Source organism: Heterocephalus glaber, unplaced genomic scaffold (genome assembly GCF_053883595.1).
Source record: "Heterocephalus glaber isolate CG9 unplaced genomic scaffold, H.glaber_assembly_v1.0 deba00001733, whole genome shotgun sequence".
Classification (NCBI taxonomy): Eukaryota; Metazoa; Chordata; class Mammalia; order Rodentia; family Bathyergidae; genus Heterocephalus; species Heterocephalus glaber.
Window position 1 is genome coordinate 7,499,344 of NW_028258444.1, and position 16,670 is coordinate 7,516,013.

Genomic DNA, 16,670 nt, shown 5'->3' on the forward strand with positions numbered 1-16,670 from the left:
GGCAAGGTAACCTACATTATGACATTATGAAGAATAAGACACAGAAAAAGAAGAGACAGTCCTTGACTTCACTGAGTTTAGAATTACCATGAAACACAAAGAAGAAACAGATACTCCGAAGTCATGTGTTAAATATGCTAATAAATATTCCTAAGGATAAACAAGATGCAGAAGAAAACCTTTCATATAATTGATGGCATCTAAATTGGGCCTGATTTGAAAACCAACAGGTAACATGGAACACAGAAGGGCCTCCCAAGGGGTCAGGCTACGTAGGCAAATATATGATGGATGAAGACAGGACAAACCATGAAACTGCAGAGTGGAAACTGGCTAGAGTAACACTTCCCAACATCTATCCTGCACATATCCATTAATGAAAGGCCTGTGTGAAATGTTTTCTACAGAAAAAACTTATTAAAAACAAGACAGATATCTGAAAGAATTCAAAATCATTCATGGTAGAGATGATTTAAGAAAACAAATTAAGTTTAACTAAAATATTGTATAAAGATTAAAATTTGGATCATCTTGCAAACTGTTTAACACATATCAGTGCTAAGCAACAACTAATTCCAATGTTAACCGACAGAATATCTATTGCATCATAAATAAATATAGATTTTCAGGAGTTAAAAATTGATTACTACTAAGTATCTAACAATTCATAATTAATTCACACTTTCTTGTGAGCAAGAATTATAGATTAAAGGGATCGGGGACAAAAACCTCACAAACTCCATTTGAAAAAATCACTTAGTAGAGAAAGGAAAAAAGGCAAATGAGTGAATAATATGCAGATTATGAAAGTGTATCAATGTTTTTCAAAGTCTCAGTGAACAATGAAACAAGAAAATAAAGATTGAGTATTAGCTATTGAATACACAGGACATTCAGAGTTAAATATAAGCAAAAGACAAGCAAATTTTAAGGAAAGATTAGCTACAGTGAGTGAGGAAACAAAATAAATAAGAAAAATATAAAAGATTTAAAATGGTCCTCCTAAATTCATTCTCATTCCTTAAACAACTCAAAAGCAAATTCTTAATCACTGAGCCAAGAATCACTTGGACATAATAATGCATAACCCCAGAATCAAATGTGTTCATAAAATATTAGCTTCAAAATTTACACAATAGAAAATGATAGCATTTCTAAAGCACTTCAGAGATAAATGACTTTGTTACAGTAAACATCACTATTTGAACTGACAACATTTGATAAAATGCAGAGTGGCAGGAAGCAATGACACTTTTCCTCTCCCTATTCAACAGACATAATAGGCTGGAATTTGACGACTGGCAGTTCACTAGCTCAGCCTTTCCATCAAATCACCATTATTGGCGGACAGCAATCCACTTGGTAGCCCAGTTACAATCAGACCCTCATCACAGCCACAGGGATTGAATGCAGTGCTCTCCACAGATGCTCTCTGAATTTTAAATTAAGTTACAAACTCAGCCTAAGAACTTCAAGCAATTGATGCTCGTTAAGAGTAGACCACTGATTCTAACTCAGAGGGTACAGCTCCAGCACTCAGCTTCAACTGTTTCAATGAGTTTTAAATATCCTTCCTTCACACTCCTTAATGACACATTGGCAATTACAGGAATGATTTTGGTAAAGTGGTTTAACTTGTTGAAAATTAAGTACATTTAAGCTGATCATTTATCCAAACTTTAAGCAAAACCTCTTGTTCCTTCAGATCACTGTCAATGTGATTAAATAAAGAAGACAGATGACTGTTTCTTCTACTCTAGATTAGCTCAGGGCACCTAATTTAATGCCAATTGGTTGTTTATCCAACAGCATTAACATATTTTTTGTTCAGCTCACAGAATCACAAGATGTCCCTGCAGAATTAATTTCAAATTGATGAATCAAGTTGAAAATACTGTCAGAATGCTGACAAGATTATGCTGCAACCTGAAGTTCCCAAAATGTGGACATCATTATGATCACAATTATGTGTGAGACCCTCTCTGGTAAAAGGAAATTGTAAACAAGCAATACTGCCAAGCATTCTCCACTTTAATTGTTAATGGAAATACTCCCTTCGGGTTAAAACAGCAGACTACATAAATGTTTCACTATGGTTAAATTTATACACAAAAGGACATAGCTATCTAACCAATTATTCCCAATCACATAAGGGGGCAGTTATAAATTTTTGTTCAATGCAGATAAAATATTCCATTAGATATAAAGTTGTTTATAATGCATATTATATGAACTTCATTAAAACCTATATGGTGATATCCAGCAGAAGAACTTATAGCCACATATTGTTCAGACACTTGACATAAAAACAATTGAAATCAAGAAGCTCTATAAGCATAAAATGGAGATTTCAAAGACAGCATAAAAAGTGTAAAATTTGGGGCCAAGGATTTCGCTCCGTGGTTCTGCTGCCTGCCTCGTAAGTGCTAGGTCCTGAGTTCAATCTCTGGTACCAAAAAAAAAGTGTAAAATCCCTCCATGATAATTTTTATATTGACTCTATGTTAAAATGGTAGTATTTTATATTAAATGGGATTAAATATGATATATTAATACATTACTTTCACTGGTTTTTGGTTTTGTTTTGGGTTTTTTTGGTACCAGAGATCGAACTCAGGATCTTGTGCTTGCAAGGCAGGCAGTGGAACCACTGAGCTAAATCCCTGGCCCTCACAGGTTTATTTTTACTTCCCAAAGTTACCATTAGAAAACTAAAATTATACATGTGAATTGCATTACATTTCCATTGAACACTGCTGGCCTAGACTGTCAATTAAAAAAAAAAAGATCCACTGAGAAAATAATCTGTGATCATAAAAAGCATTAAAAAGGTTCAACATTCTCTTAAATCAAGTTTTGTATGCACCTACACACAATTTTGATTTTTACTCCTGGGAAGACAGTAATTTTTAAATTGATAACTGCTTACCAGTTTCATAGCACAGGATCATCTTCCTGCTGATCTGTTCCTCAATCCTACCTGCAAAATCAGTTTTTCTGTAGTGGTAGGAACTTTACTTGCCTGAGGTGCAGTAAATTTTCCATAGCTTCTAATAGATTATCTAGATTAAAAGATAACAAGCCCTACACTCAGCAGACCTCTGCTCCCAATAATTAAACTGCAGCTATTTCTAACTAGTTTTTGTTACTACAATCATATAAAATTTAATCTAATTATTAAGATGACTGTGAATAGAAATAAATTTGATTCTCTAAGACCATACTGAATATTTTGGAAAGTCTAATAAGGTTAGTCACTAAAAGAAGTTGGGGCTGGGATTTAGCTCAGTGGTTCCAGCGCCTGCCTTGCAAGTGCAAGGTCCCAAGTTCGATCCCCGGGTACCAAAAAAAAAGAAGTCAGAGACAACTCTCATTCAAAAGGGTAAAATCTGTACTGATATTGCTTTAACAAAATCTTAGAATCTGAAAGAAAAATGTCATTTACGTAAGAAAAATAAAGTTAAACTCGTTAGTAGGGTCTTTGACAACTAAATGTGCATTTCCACATACTCAATTGGTATAAAATGTAAGCTTATGTTTTTATAAAAAAATAATATAAAAGTTTTGGATGCACATATAGAGTAAAAAGTGATAGATAAACAAGATTTTGGATAAACATTTAAAGAAAACAGACAAACAGGTGAATAGGAAAAAGATCTGTTGAGTTTTACATAATGTCATAAAATATAATAAATGTCATATTCACTCTGATTTAAGGAAATTTACATTGTGAAATTATGTTAAAAGTACATGACAAAAGTTAAATAATTATGTTATTATACCACATGTAACCACAAGTTGGATATCAATTTGCATATCAATCTATATGGTGACTTATTATAAAATTAATATGTAGATCCTATAAAACTTTTATGCATTATATTCCATTAGAGACAAATATGCCTTTCAAATTTCATACTTAATTGGAAAAGTTATCAAGAATAACAATTATTACTTTAGCATTGCCATTTTATGTCATACACGAACCATTTATTTTGCTCACGTTGAGAAAGGCTGCTTTGGTGTCCATTGGTCATATGGAATTATACATTGACTTTTTATATGAAAATATTGATCTACATTTTGGATTAAAGAAAAAGCATTCTATTTTAAAAAGGTATTAGACCACTTATAGAATTACAATGCAGTTCTCTAATTATTCTACTTATCATATACTATAATTCATTTCCAAGGAACATTCTCTTTATTTTCAAAGGCTTTAATAGTTTAGATTTATTTTGGGAATGCTATTAATGAAGGTATATTGAAGCCAAAATGAAAAGATAAATCAGCATATCACCCACTAGCACCAATCTTCCCCCAGGTAGGTGACAATCCAATGACAAAATGAGTTTAGAGTCATGGTATCTAAATAGTTTCTTTGATTTTGAATCTGATGACTCAAATACAGTTACTTTTGTTGAAAAATATTTTCCCAGTCATTTTATAATATAAAGAATTCTCTCTCTCTCTCCCTCCCGCCTCCTCTCTATTATGTAAATCTAAGGCAGCTCTTTGGTACACTGTATTAGCCCTTTCAATGTCTATTAACATTCTTTCAGAATCTATAATACTCATTTTTCTCCATCCACCTGTTTCATAACACTTGCCACCCAAGAAAGCATTACCCACTTTTTCAGATGATATAATGTTTCAGGTACTAAAAAACACTTAAATTATGTTTAATAGTTTCTTAATAGGCTTTCCATTCTTCATAATTATCTATCAATTACAAAATATAGGGTCCAACCAATGCCCTTGTAGAATGCTATTATCTAAGTGCCAAAATTTAAAATTAAAGTTCTGCAGAAATATAATCCATTACTTATAAGTGTACTGTTGGAAGCAGACTGCCCAGGTTCCAGTGCTGGCTCTGCCATTCTTTAGTGTGACCTTCGGTAAGTTATTTCTTTACCTCAGTTTCTTTATCTGTAATGTGGAATTAATATAGTGCCTATCATTTATTATAAAAATTACAATTAGAAATAATGTGAAAAATGCTTAGAGAATACCTGGCATAACAGGAACATTCAATAAATCAGATTATCCTGGATAGGAACCCTCAAAATCCCAAAATCAGAAGAAAGAAAAATCACATTCCAATTCTGATTCTCAAAACTATTTAAAATTCTTGTGGTTCAGAAATAAAATGAAGGTAATAGAAGAGCTATAAAAACACACTACTCAAAGACAACACACTATTCACAATTTCTGCAAACAGTACTGAATGTTCTTAGATGCTCATGCATCTGAATTTACACCCTTCATTTTTAAGTGGTCAAATTAAAACCATTTCCCCAATTTCTAAAGATGCTTAGGAAACCATCATTTCTACCCATTCTCAAGTAAGATGTAAAACAGTCTATATGATATAGGGCATTAAATCCTTATTAAGAGTGGCATTATTTCCTTTTATATTTATTTTGAGCAGCAGAATTCATTTTCTCAGTTAATCAAGTTTAATGAAACATACATTTCCTATTAAAAAAACATACATTTTTCTTATGCTATTTCTCCCAAATGCATGCAGAATTCTTGTTGAGGAAACCTAAATAGTTAACTAATCAAATGAATACCTGGCAGAAATGTAAAGATGAGAGCATGGATTTTCTCTAAGAGTAAACGTCACACTAGTGTTTTGACTCTTTAATACAATCATGTTTCAGATGCAACTAGAAGACTAAAATCTTTTTGAGTCTTACATAGCTATCTGTTGGTAGCTGAAGCGTCTCCACTTCTCTATCTTCCTAACTACTTAAAAAGGAGAAAATACTAATTGGGTCAAATTTCAGGACACTTCTTTGACCACATGTGTGAGTACAGTGGCAAATGTTATGTATATGGTTCCAAGTGGCATCTTCCTACTTATGTAGCAGAAGCAGGACAGGGGCTGCCCCTTCAGCACAGCCCAGCTTTCTTGAATTCGTTCCTGTGCTTAGAGAAGTGGTCAGATAGTCCGGCACTTTTCTCTCTCTGGGTTAGGTTGCTGGCCTGCATATAATGTAGTGGGAAAGGCCTTGCTGACATCGTGGGCTTTCACCTCCTGTTTGCCCCATTAATCAGTAAGTAATTGGAAGGGTGGAGTTTAGGATATTAACCAAGTGGAAAATTAAAAGGACTCTGCTTTCTCATTTGTCATTTACCTTTGGCATCTATACATTCACACCCTTGGGGAACCACCTAGAGAGGCAGTAATCTGTGTCAGGAAAAAAATGAAGGTGGGTGAGCTCCATCATAAAGGACAGGCTTTAATGGCCTTAAAACCTGAGAAGGACCTTTTGGCACTAGACCAAAGCAGCACTGCCTCTCATGGGTACTGGGTTTCATAGAGGGAGTTTCTGTCTTAAGTCAGGTTGCTTTGTAACATTTGAACACTGGGCTGTTGGGCTATGGTGTGTTTATCTGCTAGAGCTCATTGTTTTAACAAGGACTCATAAATCTTGGTAAATCTTGCTTATCCAGTGGGGGTGGCAGTTCTGCTTCCCTTTTTTTTTGTCTCTTAACAAAGGCCCATAAATTCTGAGGCTTGTACTAGTCCTAACCTGGCTAAGACAGCAGTGGTCTAATTCTTTTAATCTAGAACACAATGTGATTTTGAGCATTTCTGGCTCCCTTGGCTAAACATTCTGTAAAAATTTCCCATTATCAATCTGATTTAAAATAGCAGAAACATTTAAAAAATGGTTAAAGAAGAAATGTAAGAGTAGCATGTCACGTTCCCTCTCTTGTAGTCTCTAACATGTGCTATGAGACGCACAGGGAGACTGCAATAATGGAGCTCTGAGCAACAATCTGGCTTGGAAATTATTACACATCACAATTCTAGAATTTTGCTGTTGTTTTGTGAGATACATTTCTCCCAATTCCTCTGTTTCTCCCCCTTCCCCGCCTCTGGTGGAGGAGGGATGTATTTGCAGTGCTCAGATGCATTCCCTTGCACTGTACAGGACATAAAGGTTATAAAAATCTTCAGAGACATTGCAAGATGTAGAAGTTTAAGAATTACTACTCTATAATAAATAAACTGAATATCTGAAATTTATAAGAAATGAGAAAGGTTCCAGTCCAAGTTGAAAACCTTTACTCGATTACTGTGAAAGAGTAAATTACTTTATTATTATAAATTTCCAAGTTGAAGAAGATAGTTATTCTTAAAATTACATGTAAATATTTCAATAACATTTGGTAAACCAGATAAAATTGAAATTTAAAAAATAGGGTCATGTAAGTGCACTTGCTTCTTAAAACATACTCATCATACACTTCCTAAAATATACTCAGTTTCAAGAGCAAGAATGAAAGAAAACATATGTCTTACCTCCCATCTCGATCCCAGTCATATACTTCTACTTTGATTGTTCTGTCCATGGGAAAAACATACATAAAAGTTACTTAGTAAGAGTACAATATTGGGCTGGGGATTTAGCTCAGTGGTTTTGCCGCCTGCTGCACAAGCGCAAGGACCTGAGTTCCATCCCTGGTACCAAAAAAAAAAAAGAGTACAATACTATGTCATTCAGAATTAAAAACTAAATTATAGTTAGATTTTCTTTAGTAAGATACCATGTGCTCTTAGGTTTTACAAAGTAATTTGAAATGGATTTAGCTAACTTCATTGCTATGATACAATTTACCTTTTAAAGTCAGTTTCTAGACTCTATATTGTTTCTTTTAGAGAAAGTTTATGGGACAGAGCTCCTCAGTGGGGCTAGAAGACAACTGACTTGCAGTCTCACACTCAGAATGCATAGGAATCATATGAGCGCTTATCAACAGGGATTACTGGGCATTTTTCCCTGAATTTCTGGCTCAGTAGGTGTATGATAGGGCCTGGGGATGTGAATTTCTGTACGATTACCAAGTGATGCTAATACTCATAATTGGTAACTGCACTATGACACTACTTTCATAAAAAGTAATGAGTCCAGTTAAATAAAGTTACAGACTTACTAAGTGAATAAAACGACACTTAAGTGGCGGTATCATAATTTTGAAAGTAAATTTAGTGATAAATTGGTAATCTCTAGTTCCTGGTATGACACAGATTAATAGAATAAACTTCCTTTTTTTCTAATATAGCAAATAACAAGCTATGTAAAATAACAAAGAGATTGAGTTTTTTTTATTAATTTGCTTTTCATTCAGGATGAGGATTTTTATAGCTTAACTTTAAACTTTTATAAAATAGATATTAAGAAATCTTCAGGACCACCTCCCCCAGCTGTGCGTAAAAACACCTGTTCGACATCTATGCGACTTTCATGAATCAACAGCCATGAAAGTAGTTATGCCAAAAAAATACTAATTTTCCAGAAAAAGTCAGGGTGGACAGTTATAAAGCCATAGTCTGCACCTCCTATGTACCTGCATATTTCAAGTTGGGTTTTTTTTTTTTGGTAACAGGGATTGAACTCAGGACATCATGTTTGTGAGGCAGGCAGCAATATCGCTGAGCTAAATCCCAGGCCCATGCATGTTCCACTTTTAAAGGACGTGCCATATGAAACCCCTGAGGCAACTAAACTTCCAGAACTCAGCTTTAAAGTAGTTAAGTTCAAATGTAAATATCCAATATATTTTTTGCACTTTGTACATTTTCATTCTTGGATAATCAGTCATTGTAACCACATTTTAATTAGCCAGATTATCTCTTCTCCTTAAACCATCCATAGGCTTAAGTTATTTGAAATTTTTTCAATAAATCATTCATGTTTTTGTAAATACATAAATACAAAAGTAAAGAAGGCACTTTCACTTCAAACATAATTTGTCTTAGATTATTAGATCTATACTAAACATTTAAAATCTTCAGGACAGTTGTCATTTATTTTACCTGTCATAATCTCCATTACATAATGCTCTGACCGAGATTTTGAAGGCTTGCCATACAGGATTTAGAGTGTTTTTGACAACTTCTGTTCTATGACAAATTGTAAAACTGTAAAAAAAAATTTTTAGTTATTTTCATGACTCAACCATAATATATTGTTTTAATAATCATTCCTTTCGTTTTGTGCAGAATAAATGTAGCAATCCTTCTGTTACTGCTATACCATTTTTTAAAAGTTACATGATTTTGAAAACTTTTAAGATTAGCTCACTATCATATAAAGCAGTGAGACTGCATAGAACTAATTTTCCACCAATTTAATGAATGCTAAATCTATTTTATAACTGGTTATAAAAATTGTGGTGGCATACTGATACAGCTTTGTTCTGCCATGAGATCCCTGACATAATGCTCTGCTTCACCAGAGGCTCAAAAGCAACAAAGCCAACTTACCATGGACTGCCACCCCTAAAACTGTGAGCCAAAATAAACCCTTCCCCACTTTAAGTTTATTTTATTCATGTATTTTGTCACAGTTACAGAAAGCTGACCACCGCAAGAGTTTACATAAAAAGATTAATCAAGGGAAAGGATTTTTGTCATTATTGCTTTTATTATTTTAAGATGGAAGAAGTAACAGAAATTTCATTTGCTAAATATCCAGTAAAGAGTAAACCATATGTGATACATGACAGAAAGGAAAAACTTCAGCAGTGTAATTTAAATAGGTGACTGCAAATTAGATAAAAAGGAGAAAGAGGTCAACCCATCATCTTTAAAGTAACATCCTCAATGGTCTACTTTGTGGCCAATTCTCATGTGGTAAATCAGAATTTTTGTTATTCCTACTGTCACTAGCCATAAAAATTAAATAATCTGATACTTGAAATTTCTTCTCATAAGAAAATGGCTCATTTTCAAAATAAGATATTTGTGAGGCAGATATTCATTTTTTCCTATAAGTCATTCTCATTTATAGTGTACTAGATGTGAAATAGATGGTAAAATATCACTAGTAAAAGTACCAGTGATAATGTAACTAGTGGAAATTTTAACAGAATTTTTATGTAAATTCTTCTAATATTCAGGAGTATCGCTATATAAATATAAATGTATGCATGTGTCTACTGCACACAGAATTGTAAAAATATATTCTTACTATATAACCTATACTAAGATACTTTAAATGAAACTTTTTACTAAAAACAGCTATTCCAAAGAAAAATTATTACCTAATTAAGGATATAGGTCAAGTTAATAGATGTAAAAAGAAGAAAATAAGAATTTATAATCACATATTACAAAGCTTTTCAATTAATGTTTTACTTTTTCTTGTAAAATGAGCCCAAATACACCAGTTAACAGTTTTTGAAACACTTCTATATTAAAATAAATTCAAAGTAAACCAAAAATCTCTAGATTTGAAAACAGGAAAAAAGTGAGGTATACATACTCATTCAGATATCAGCAAAATTACCTATATTAATGTTCTAACATATATTTATTAATACATGTATTTGGATCTAGCTGGTGAACTAGTTTGTAAATACCAGGGTATAAATATACACAAAAAGCTTTCTTAAATGAGATTTACCAAATTTTAACAATTGCTTTAAATGATTTGGGATTTTTGCATTAGTTATACTTTTCTCCTAATACTTATATTTCATTGAATGAATGAATATCATTTTTACAAGCATAATAAAATTTTGTAATGAAAGCACTACCAGTAGCACTAAATGTGTGAGAAATAGAAATCTTATGACTTTACAGCTTTACAAATAAAACTAATAAGAATAAAAGTAGCTGGATGTGGTAGCACATGCCTATAATCTCAGCATTCAGGAGGCCAGGGCAAGATGACAGCTGAGAGTTTGAGGCCAGCCTAAGCTACACAGTGAGCTCAAGACCAGCCTGAGTGACACATCAAGGCCAGCCTGGACAACATAGGGAGAGTCTGTCTCAAAAACCCAAAAAACAAACAAACAAAAAAACGAATATAGAAAATCCACAAAACCAAAGTAAGTAATTCAGTTCAGAGGAGACAATATTATGACTCCAGAATTTTAAACCATTCTTTAGTTTCTCTCTAACTCTGAATGACTGGCAAACATGACTATGCAAAATCAAATAACATGGCAGCATAACAAAAATATCCAACGGTTATTCAGCCTGCATCAACAAAAATCCCATAATAAATTATGGGTCATTTAAAACTGCCTAACGTATTCAATTTAAAGAGCAAACTTTTTATGTTTATGTAACTTTACAAATTTATACTACATCATATTAATATCGTTTAATTTTGTTTACAAGTGTAACAATAATGACAGATATTTTTCATTCTAATACTCTTGCTTCTTAATGTTCAGAGAAATAATATTTTCTTTTTACATAGTATTTTATTATACATACTGTTGCAACCAAAAAAGGAAATGTTATACTATAAAACAATACAAATAGTTAATGTTCTAGTTCTTCTTACATGTCCAAGAAACTTCTAAATGTTTTCTGCATAGTAACTCATTTCTTTTGACAACACTATGAGATAGCTATGATGATCACATCATTTTATAGTTGAAAAAACTGAGCCTTAACACATTTAAAAAGTTGCTGATGGTCCTATAGCCATGAAGTATCAAGGTCATAATCAAACTTGGCAACAGAACCTTAACCTCATTTTTGACCAGTGAACTTTCTCTACGATACCAACAGTACAATAAAAGTCCCATACAAATTGTCAAGTAAATTTAATGGTAGATTCATATGCATCAAATTAGTCTCTCATAACTCATAAATATGTATTCAAACTATATAGAAAACAATCATTCTTACAAGCAAAAATATCCAAATTTACATAGTGAACAATTTTGTTGAATTTTAGACTCAGATATCACAGGAAAAAACACTGTAGCATAAAAGACAAATCATATAATCTAGTTCCTTCTCCAAGAAAATGGTTTAATTGTTCAATTATATAATAAAATACATTTCTTTCAGCATTTTAGGTTTTTATAAAATGCCATTCTTGCCCACTATTAAGATGTTGTGGTTTATATCCAGATGTTCCCCCAAAGCTTTGTGAGCTCATAGGTGGGGCTTTGGGGAGGCAACTGGATCATGGGGGTGATACTCCTCAATGCACTTGTCCACCAAGGAGTTTATATCTAAAAATAATTTGGGAGGTGAAGCCCAGTTGGAGGAGATGGGTCAATAGGGGTGTGGCCTGAAAGGGTGTATTTCTTCCTCTCTTTGTCTGCATTCTTTCTCCTCTGGGATGCTCCACTGCCCTGCCACCCTGCCTTGGACTGTGGACTGAAACCTCTACAAAATGTGAGCCAAAATAAACCTTTCCTACTTAAAGTAGTGAATGTGTTGTACTGTGTCCCAGCAACAAGAAAGTAACTAAGACATAAGGCAATTTAATAATTATATGAAAAGTAAATGATACTGTTTCCATGAAACTGAAAATCATTCATTTTTAAGTAACATGATATAAACATAACATATAAAATGTTTACGAAGTTACACATTTTTTCATTGGGATATAAAAAGCAACAATTTTTAAAACACCAAAATATTTTCTTCCATTTATCAATTTAATGAGCTTCTTTGACAAAAATAATAATTGAAATGTCACTCTTACCATAGAGTTAAAATAAATAAAAGATAAATCTACCTGCCATCTTCATTGCTTCGATAAAATACAAGAAAAGGATCTGATTTTCCAAAGAAATCCTTCTTGTCCAATTTGTTTGCACAAAATTGCATCAAAACAGCATCCTATAAAAATTAATAAAATATCTCAAAAGCTGGGTTATAAATAACTAAAAACTGCAGTTATCAAACAAGACTTAACAATTTTTTCATTTTAATGCAAATAGCCAAGCATAGGAGAATTGCAAATAACATAAAATTGCTTTTTGAAGGATTGTACAACTTTAAAATTTTCTCTAGAAATTTACATTCAAGTTATAAAACTACTGCTTCTCAAAAACTTTTAGCATTTCATCCAAAAAAGCAATATTAAGATACAAGATGACTAACAAATGACTCTGGATACTCAATGTTATAATATGGGATCTTCATTCTTATTTTCAATTATTCAGGTACACATTTCTACAACAAAATTTTTTTTAAAATTCCTTTTTACTTAGAAAATATTTAGTAAGCATCTACCTACTGTGCATTAGATATTGAGATGTTAATATAGCACATGTACTAATCATCTAATGATGATTTGATATCAACATGACAGACTCTGACAAAATAGTTTACAACCTAAAGTGTGTTTCTGTGTATGCTTGCATATTTGTGATGGGGGGGCTCCCTTAATTATAAACAATTACCACAGTGTCTGAACAGTTATATTTAAAATAATTTCTATTATAACTGAGCTTCGAGAAAAATAAAGCATTTTCATTTTCTTCTACGAAATAGCTGTACGTTAATTATTATGCTATATCAATCTTTCTCACCAATTTACATACCCAAGCACTCATAAGCTAAACGATTTCAGGGTATCATAATCAACAGTTAAATGTTTAATTTAATTATGCAAAGTATAAGCATTTTTTAGGTAGAAAATACTTAACTATTTAAATTAAAATCAATATTTATAGGGTTTTTTGTGTTTTATAACTGAAAGGAGATGATAAAAATTTGGGGGAAGAGGTGACATAGTGAAGTACTTCAGATTAATTTCAAGAGGTCATAGTTCAAATACTATTTGGTGGAAATGTTAACAATGTCTAAAAAGTCATTGTCCTCTTCTCTACTTATTTATTTTTGTGGAGCTCAGCAATACTTATTAATTATCCACATACATTCTCATTAGTTTTTTCCAGTGGTTTCAAAAGACTTATTAAAAAATGATGTTATTTCAATTTTTTTCATTCATTCATTCATTTACTTTGCAAACATTTCTTTAGCAATATTGAAGTTGGGATCTTGGAGCAAGGTGGTAACACAATCTCTGCCCTTGGAAAAGCCACAGTTCTAGATTTCCCATTTTCAGAAGTCTATACTATTATTTTACACTATCATGTAGAAGATAACTGCTGTCAGAGTTATAATAAAGCAAGAAATACACCATAGGCAGGAATACAGAAAATACACATTTTAGGGAAAATTAAAAGAATACAGGCAAGAACAATGCAGACATCACTCTTATTTCAAAAGCCTCAAGTGGGGCTGGGGATTTAGCTCAGTGGTTCTGGTGCCTGCCTCGCAAGCGCAAGGTCCCAAGTTCGATCCCTGATAGCAAAGAGAAGTCTCAATTGACAATTTTCCAAATTTGTAAGTAAAAGATTTTTTTAAAAATACTAAGGAAACAATTAGAGGATTACCTTCAATAATCAAACTATAAAATTAAGGGCAGGATTGAGAAGGTAAGATTGTTTCTCTTTTCTTTTGTTTGTTTTCAAAACTCTTAATCTCCACATATATGTAAGTGAGAGTGAATTTGCAGAAACAAATTCAGGGAAATTACACTGACATTGTTGACACAAAAACATCACTCCTTTATACATGATCTTTCAAAGCACCTAAACCAAAACATGATTCTGAGAAACATTCTAATATATTTCAAATGTATAAAGGATAAAATGTATATGTATCACATTGTTAATAAAATGTCAAAGAGATTTATTGTTATGAAGGTAGAAAATTTATGACAATCGTTGGGAAACATAAACGAAGATTTCAACTTCAAATTTTATTTTTATTTCTTACAAAATTATTAGCTAATTAAAAATAATGTCTTTTAATGAATGCAAGATAACACATACAGTCATGCTGGGAAAAATACATTTTTATAATTACACAGGTGGGATAGAGAATGACACCCAAAGCCCTCATGCACAAAAAGGCATGGCTTTTTTTTTATTTGAATTCTCATTGGAAAGTATAAAGTTTTCCATTTTTTTTTTCCCCATTAAGTTTATTGGTACATTTTCGGTATAAAAAAAAGTTACATTCATCACTGGGATCTTGTACCATTACATGAGTCTCTTGGTTCTTATTTTTTCCCACATCCCCTGCCTTCTCTTCACCCCCTCCACCCTTCCCTATTTACAAAGACTTTGTTTCCATTGTTTTCCTTTTCTCATATTTTTTTCCCCTTTTTTCCTTTCCCCTACCCCTCCCACTTCTCCTGATCCTTTAGACCTTTTCTTCCTGTTACACAATATCAATTATACATTTTTCAAATTACAATATCAAGATCTAGGAGACATTACCACAGATTTTACAGAATTTTAAAGGATATAGAAAGCATATTTCAAAAATCTGTTTTGAAATAAATTTGACAACTTCTAAGAAGTATCTTGGAAGACAAATTAATGAAACTAATTCCGGAGCAAATATAAAATTTGAATAGCACCTATTAAAGAAAGTATATTCCTAGCTTGAAAACCTACCTATATGACAACAGCAGGCTCATAAACATTTTAACTAATAAATTATATCAAACAATTAAAGCAGAAAAAAGAACGAACACTTCTCCCCTCATTTAAGGAACTCAACATGGTGCTAATCCTAAAACTGGATAAAGATAATAGAAGAAAAACGTATGAACATAGATAGAAATTTGTTTAACAAAACAAACGCTTAGAAATCAGATCTGGCAGTATGTAGAAAGTGGTTTTGTTATAGGGATGGCAGTGTTGGTTCAGCATTGGAAGATCCACCCCTATAAGTCATCATTTTAACAGAGGAAAGGAAAAAGCCATATGATCCTGTCACTAGTTGGAGAAAAAGTATTGGACTAAATTCTATAGCTGTTCATGGTAAAAGCTATCAGGAGACTAGGAGCAGAACAGAACCTTCTCAACAGATTAAAGACATGTACTTCATACTTCCAATGAGAACGCCTTATATGAATGGAGAAGATACAATGCTTTCTCCTTAAGGTGGGGAACAAGGGCAGATATGCTTACTCTTTTCTGTCCATTAAACTTTGAAACCTAGGCCCAACCAAAATAGTCTGGCAATAAAATGACACAATTAGGATAGGACTGGCAAGGTAGAAGCAAAATCTTTATATGTAGATGAAATGATCATCTACAGAGAAAATACTAAGAAATCTCTAGGGGCTGCTAGAACTTGTATTTGAATTTAGCAGGATTAGAAAACACAAGGTATATATAAAACTTCAGGTCTGTGTATACTTGCTATAAATGAAGAATTGGATGTTGAAATTTAAAAGTTATGTAGGAGTACAAAGGACCCAGAAAAGCCAAAAACAAAAACAAAAACAAAAAGTGTTGGAAGACGATTAGTACCTAATTTTAAGACTTCTTCTAAAGCTACAGTAATCAGGGCAGTGTTGGTGTAAGGAAAGACATATAGATCACTGGAATAAAACAGACAATCTAGAAATAGAACCACACATATATGGTCCACTGAGTTTTGAAAGATTATTTAACATTAGCATTTTATAGAATATAAACTCAATTCAAGGGCCGAGGAAGAGATAGTGTTTTCAGAAAATGGCACTAGAACACCTGGTATCTGCATATAAAAAATTAACCTCAACCCTTTATTTCCATACATGAAAATAACTTGAAGGGATCTATGAACCTAAATATGAAAGCCTAAAAGTATAAAACTTTAAGAAGAAATTAAAAGGGAAAATGTTTATGAATTCAAGGTATGCAAGAACTACCTAGTACACAAAAGACATGATGTATAGAAGAAAAAAATTGATAAATGAGATTCCATCAAAATTTAGAACTTTAAATGACATCATTAAAATGAAAAGTAGTCCTTAAACAGACCATATTTATAATGCATATAACCTATGACCAGAATAAAGAATTCTTAGAGCTCATTAATAGAC

At 32.5% G+C, this 16,670-nt stretch overlaps 1 protein-coding gene across 8 annotated transcripts in view; it reads right to left on the bottom strand.

Moving 5' to 3' along the window:
• The window catches only part of Cpne8 (copine 8), a 236,302-nt gene that overhangs the window by 91,631 nt on the left and 128,001 nt on the right, over window positions 1-16,670 (bottom strand). For all 8 annotated transcript variants that reach the window (XM_087200025.1, XM_004855010.4, XM_021236528.2 and 5 more), the window contains 3 exons: window positions 12,510-12,613; window positions 8,834-8,938; window positions 7,319-7,360 (listed from right to left, as the gene is read on the bottom strand). In XM_087200025.1, coding sequence (XP_087056151.1) covers window positions 7,319-7,360; window positions 8,834-8,938; window positions 12,510-12,613 — 251 coding nt within the window. The remainder of the gene's footprint in view (window positions 1-7,318; window positions 7,361-8,833; window positions 8,939-12,509; window positions 12,614-16,670) is intronic.